This window comes from Mastomys coucha, unplaced genomic scaffold (assembly GCF_008632895.1).
Source record: "Mastomys coucha isolate ucsf_1 unplaced genomic scaffold, UCSF_Mcou_1 pScaffold13, whole genome shotgun sequence".
NCBI lineage: Eukaryota > Metazoa > Chordata > Mammalia > Rodentia > Muridae > Mastomys > Mastomys coucha.
In genome coordinates, this window is record NW_022196895.1 from 27,882,745 (window position 1) to 27,889,192 (window position 6,448).

At 47.0% G+C, this 6,448-nt stretch overlaps 2 protein-coding genes across 3 annotated transcripts in view; one reads left to right on the plus strand and one right to left on the minus strand.

Moving 5' to 3' along the window:
• Window positions 1-1,813, plus strand: part of Wdr33 (WD repeat domain 33) — a 104,284-nt gene extending 102,471 nt beyond the window's left edge. Inside the window, exon 23 of one of the 2 annotated variants that reach the window (XM_031365216.1) lies at window positions 1,185-1,787. In XM_031365216.1, coding sequence (XP_031221076.1) covers window positions 1,185-1,414 — 230 coding nt within the window. In that variant the 3' untranslated portion in view covers window positions 1,415-1,787. Of the gene's footprint in view, window positions 1-1,184 lie in introns of both variants that reach the window. The other variant, XM_031365215.1, reaches the window with a different exon arrangement.
• A 1,726-nt stretch (window positions 1,814-3,539) lies between these two features.
• Sft2d3 (SFT2 domain containing 3) lies at window positions 3,540-5,906 on the minus strand. The gene has a single exon (XM_031365221.1). The coding sequence runs from the start codon at window positions 5,589-5,591 to the stop codon at window positions 4,938-4,940; it is 654 nt and encodes a 217-aa protein (XP_031221081.1). The 5' UTR covers window positions 5,592-5,906; the 3' UTR covers window positions 3,540-4,937.
• Window positions 5,907-6,448: the final 542 nt, after the last annotated feature.

Consider the following 6,448-nt stretch of genomic DNA (forward strand, 5'->3'; position numbering starts at 1 on the left):
ACTCAGAAATCCACCTGCCTCTGCCTCCCAAGTGCTGGGATTAAAGGCATGTGCCACTACCGCCCGGCAACATTTGGTATCTTAAGTGTGAAGCAAGTTAAAGTTAATAAATCTCTGAAAGCCAATTTATTTTTGTTCTTTGAGAATATTTCACATCACTAAAGATGTGAAAAGAAGCCAAAGTGCTACAATAGACCATAAACAGATCCTAACTGGAGCCTTTGTTGCTAACATCTGCAGCAGCCAGCCAGTGTATCTTAGTTGCTTCTAAAGCTACCAAGCAGGTACTTTTGAAATCTTCCCTTAAAATCCTTTGGTAGCACAGGAGAACAAAAACAGTGTGCTACAGGTTTCTTGGGGATCCTAAGTGTTTGCTGGCTTCTGTCCTCTGGCAAAACAGCTCCGGGTTGTGTATGGACTCCAGAAATACTGAGGCCTGATGCCATGAGCCAGGGATGAGGTCAGGAAGGGACTGAGGAACCCACTAAAGGGACTTGCACACAGTGAAGTGCTCCCTCCCAGACCCTAGATTAGGCACATACCACACCCAAACACTTGTTTTCACAGAGAAATCCTTTATTAATTGGGGAAGAAAAGTAAAGCGCTGATTTGCAGGTGTAACTTTTTTTTTTTCGAGACATGGTTTCTCTGTATAGCCCTGGCTGTCCTGGAACTCACTCTGTAGACTGGGTTAGCCTCGAACTCAGAGATCCGCCTGCCTCTGCCTCCCAAGTGCTGGGATTTAAGGCATGTTCCACCACTGCCCGGCCTGCCAGTGTAACTTTTAAGAGGGAAGATGAGAGTTCTGTTAGAATAGTCCAGGATGTGGTGATATGTTTTGATTGGGCATGCTAATTAGGTGACCAAAGGGGGCTTTGGAATGCTGAACATCAATACTTTGATAGCCAGATCTTGGTGGTCAGCATTGGAAGAAGTGGCCAACCAAATAAGAGAATGGACCTTGTTGGCTAGCTTTAGCAATGTGGTCCAACAGTTTTTAGCAAGGCAGGGAGAATGGGGGAAGGGCAAGGCCTGCCAGAGCCATGTTTGCTATGCTTGGGCTTGCTAGAGCCCCATCAGCTCTGAAAGCCACTGTCACCGGGGAGAGAGAGCTGTACTAGGGATTACTGGGGAGCAGGCACTGTGATACAGAAAGCCATTTCTTGAATCATGTTTTGTTTCAGGCCGAGGCGGTCCAGGACCTTCCCAGAGAGTGCCAAAATCCGGGCGTTCCAGCTCTTTGGATGGAGACCATCATGACGGATACCACAGGGATGAACCTTTCGGTGGCCCTCCAGGCAGCAGCTCATCTTCTCGAGGGGGCCGGAGTGGCAGTAACTGGGGTAGAGGGAGTAACATGAACTCTGGCCCTCCAAGGCGAGGCACTTCAAGAGGCAGTGGGAGGGGTCGGTAGGAGCACCAAATAGCCCTGGGCCCTCTGGATTCTGTTTAAGACGGTCTTGTGGACTTACCGCGTGAAGCAAAAACAAGCCCTTACCACTGTAGCCCTGAATTCTTCTGGGGCAGCTGAGTTCTAGGAGCCCAGTGAGGTGCTGGAGACGAGAGACTGATGCCGACTCCCTCCCAGGTAGTTGGCCCTGCTTTGTCTTGTATCTCCTCATTGCTCTGACTCTCCCGTTTGTTTGTGAAGATAAAAGCTGGAATCCTTTTTTTAAGTGTCATGAGAAACGGAGCACCTCCACAAAGTTAAGTTCATGTCCAATTGGAAATTTATTTCTATATGTACAGTTTGTCAGAGAAAAAAAAAAACCCTTGTTTTGTATGAATACAGAATGTGATTTACTTAACAGAAGCACCGCTTGTGCAGTGCTCGCCTTAAGGAGCTCTTGGTTTCAGCGCCTCTGACCTGCTGAGGGTGACCTTACTACTTGCATTTCCGACAGTCATTTGTCAACTCTGTGCTTTTCACATCTTTTTATCTTTCTGTTCTCTCTTCTTGTTATGCGATAAGGAACACTTTTAAAATTGCTCTAGTTCAAGAAGGCTCAAAACCTCAGACATGCTCTATGGGGTGGAAAATTATATTGAAGCAAAACTTGAATCTTCTGGGTCTTCAACTAGAGGCTCTCCCGTGGATGCATCTCCAGCAGGTTAGCTTCAAGTGGTCACTGAGAGAGAAATCCTGTGTAAACATTAGCTTGGTGCATTCTTCTTCCACATCCACTCTGTGAAGATTTCAGGGTTCAGGGTACAAGATAGAAGGTACCAGAAAGTTCTTTGCTGTGAAAAATTTCTTCCTTTAAAAATAAATAAAAAGCTGGGTAGGGAGGCAAAGGCAGGTAGGTCTCTGAGTTCAAGGCCAACCTAGTCTATAAAGTGAGTTCTAAGACAGCCTGGGCTACACAGAGAAACTCTGTCTCAAAACCATCACCACCTTAAAAAAGCCATACATACATATGTACATTACATATATACGTACATACATACGTACGTACATACATACATGCAAACAAACAAAAAAACTAAAGGTAGGACTTGGAGAGATGGCTCAGCAGTTGAGCTCATACAGGAACTGGAGATCAGCTCCAGCACCTACTATCAGGTAGCTCACATATACATATAAGGAGAGATCCTCTCTTCAAAAAAAAAAATACCTATCTATATCTGGGCACACATGTATAACATAGCATTTGGGAGGTGGGACTAGGAGGATCAGAAGTACAGTGCTATCCTTGGCTTCATAGTAAGTTTCAGGGCAGCCTGGATTCCACTTCGCCTTTTCCCCCATCCCCTAACCCCAAAGCTCAGGTTGAAAGTCAGATTGAGATTCTTCCTATGCTGTCCTTTCTATTTCTTTCTTTTTAAAGAAAAAAATACCCCTCTTTATTGGTGCTTTGTCTGAGTTTATGTTTGTGCACCAGTTGTGTGGCTGGTGTCTTTGGAGGCAGAAGAGGGCATCAAGTCCCCTGGAACTGGAATACTAGGCAGTTGTCAGTGCTAGGAATTGAATTCATGTCTCCTGGAGGAGTAGCCGATGCTCTTAACCACTGAGCCATTTCTCCAGGCCTGACCACTGGTCTTCGTAAGAAAACCTTTCTAAAAGTCACTCCTAGAGCTGCTAAGCTCTCATTGCATTCCTAGCTGATTGTTTGGCACATGAAGGCAGGGTTACTTGGCAAGTTGAGTGGTGCTGGGCATGCTGACACAGTTGGACAGTGCACAGAAAGCTTCCCTAGCTGTGTGTATCTGGAGTGAAGAAATGGTGATTATTTGGATGCTAGAACCTGAAGATTTCTAGTAAATTTCAAAAATAAACATGCCAGCATTCACACCATTAGAAGCTCTATCCCTCCTCACTTGTACTCCCCTGGCATAACATTCAAACACCTTAAAATTAGAGTCCATGGAACTATACAGGAATCCAGAGACCATCCAGGTCATGTTTTGAGAATGAATTCATTTATAAACAGAACCTCTACATTAGACATTAAATAGCTACATACAGCATTTTTAGCACCACTGTCAAAATATAAAATATTGAGTTTAGAATTTTATAAAACTTATTTTCAAGTAATGAATTCTTGAGACAATGTTGGAAACAATTTTAATATCTTGAACATAGTAACATAAAAAGATGCACATCACTACTTGAAAATAGCATTTCCTTTCCTGAGAGAGGTGAGTAGCTCTATCTACTGCCTGGAGACCATGGCAAAAGGATTACTCGGGGCTACAGAGGCTAGTTGTCTTGGAAACCTGTGAAGTCGAGATATTGGCCAGTATAGGATCACATCATGGGGGACTGTTTGCCCTAACCTGTTAAGGCAACATTGGAGCAGCCTGGAAAACCATTACTTTCACATTGTACAAGCCACTGCACAGATAGGGCTTTAACCTCAGCTGAACATGTATGTCTTATATATTATTATAGATAAAGCCGTCTGGACCCATCCATCAGTATTATAAGTGAACTGATGGGATGTGGCTTCTCAGGTACTTTTGATGTGCCAGTTTAGTGTGAGAACCACTGGTGTGACATTTTAAGCTGAATACCCTTTACTTTCTAGTGCATCAAGACTCAATACTGAAACAAGTTTTTGGCAATAAAATTATGTGAATTAAATAGATTTAAGTGCTGATTCACTCCAGCACCACAAAAACAACTACCTGCTGAACCTAGAAGGAAATCAATTACTATGAAAAGCATTTTATACAACATTAGTGTCAAACTGTGTAGGACTTTTTAGCAAGCAGCAATGTTAGGAATCATGAGAACTTGGCAAACCTATTGTTTATGACAACTATGGTAACTGCAGATTATAAAAATGCCCTGCATCCCAGGATTCCTTTTGCAGAAACCTTTGCAAATTTTGCCACTCATAGTGGATATATGGCTTTTTGGTCCAGAATATTGCTTTGACAAGTAAATATTTACAGTTAAATATTATAAAGCACCCTATTCTTAACTGAAGAAAAACCCTGAGGTAGAATGTATTAACTAATCACTTTTAAATCCAGTGGTTAAATTTACTGTTTAATCTGATAATCTGGATTGCTTTACAGTGAATAGGAATAAGGAGAGTTTGAAAAGCTGTAGTAGAACTGAGGCCTCCTGCTCTACCAAACACCCCACCCCCGCATTTCTTTAAATGACAAAAGGTAGAATGTAGTTCTTCCAAAAGCAGCTAAGTCAGGAAGCTATTCGTGTCTCTTTTTTCCTCGCTAAAACTGGCGTCCGTGTAAAGCCAGTTTAGTGCGAAAGCAGTTCATGACTGTGATCTCCAGAGCACCGTTAAGTCAGGTATTTTCTTGGCCCACGCGATCCAGAACCGCAGAACACTAAAGCCAAAGGATCTTGAACCACCAGGTGCCATCAGTTCTTGACAGCTGCTTCAAGCGCACGGACTCCGCCGCGCAGTCCAGCTGGTGACTTATCCTTGTTCGCCCGGGTACCATGGTGTCCCTAGCCTGGCTGGTCACACCGGGAGCGCGTTGGCCAGGCCGGTCCCGCGATTCAGGCGACCAAGCGCCAGGCGCAGCGCCGTCAGGCCGCCCCAGGGCAGGAGTCCTAGCAAGGCGTGGAGCAGCGCGGCCACCTGTGCGCAAGCGCCGAGCGCCGTCAGCAACGTACTGCGCAGGACCAGCGCGGCGTAGAGCGTGGCGCCCAGGGCGGCGGCGTAGCCCAGCGCGCTCCGCGAAGGCGTCTCCTCGCCGCGCAGCAGACGTCCGCACGCCGGGCCGCCCCGCAGCAGCGCCGCGCCCGCCCACGCCAGCACGGAGCCCAGCGACCAGAGCAGCGCGAACTTGCGCGCGCGCAGCAGCAACACCGGCGCGTAGAGCGCCGCCAGGCCGAAGCAGAGCGCGGCCAGCAGCAGACACAGGCCGCCCGCCACCAGGCGTTGCCCTCGCGTCACGCTTGGGATGCACGGCGAGCCAGCGGGCGGCGGCTCGGCGGGGCTCCGAGGCCACGGCCATCGCAAAGCCGTGCTGCCTAGCCACGCCCCGGCAGCTCTGTCCCCGGCTTCAGGCTCCTCTGCTGCCCTGGCGCCGAGCAGCGGCTCTGCGGCTGCCGGCCTGCTCGCTTTACCCTGCGACAGGTAGTCCTGCAGCTGGCGGTGGAGATCCGCCATCTCGGACCGAGTGGCGTTAGGAACGGGGCTGACACTTCCGGGATTTGGCACCCGCCTCCGGAAATGGCTAGATCCTCAGGTGGCGGTTGGTCGGCCTCGGCGGAAGGGCGGGACCCAGGGCTTGGCGGAGGTCCTGGAATAGGCTGTACAGCTGTGTTGTGTAGTCTACCAGATCCTGATTTTTGTGTTTTAGTCACTGAGTAAGTTCTGTCAGCATTAAAAGGCACGGGAGTGGCTGTAGCAATAAAAGGATCCACAGGGACATCTACTGACATACAAATATCGACTGACTGCCGGGTGCCTAACGTTGCTAAAACTGCTAAATGGAGGAATCTGGGAAAAGGGTTAACAGAATTTTCTTTTCTCTGTTCTCTCTCGCTCTCTCTCGCGCTCGCTTTTCCACCCCCCCCCCCCAAGTATCTACAATTACCTCACAATTCTAGTGAAGGAGCTAGAGAGATGGCTCAGTGGGTAGGAGCACTTGTTGCTCTTGGAGAGAACTCAGGTTTGGATCCCAGTACTCACACAGCAGCTAAAAACGCTTAACTACGGTTCCAGGAAGGTACACGTACAACATGCAGGCAGATCACCGATATACATAAACAAAGTTAATTTAAAAATCCACACTACAGAGTTTAGGCTATCTCCTTTGAGAGTGGAATTGATAAAGGGCTAACTCTCACTCCCAACCAACTCTTCTGGGTTCCATTTTTTTTGTTGTTGTTGTTGTTGTTTAAATTGTTACTACTTTTGTATTTGGAGGTTATAATTACATTTCTCCCCTTCTTTTTCCTCCCTCCAGTCTTTGATCTCTTTCAAATTCAGGAGCTCTTTTTTTTTTTTTTTTTTTTTTTTTT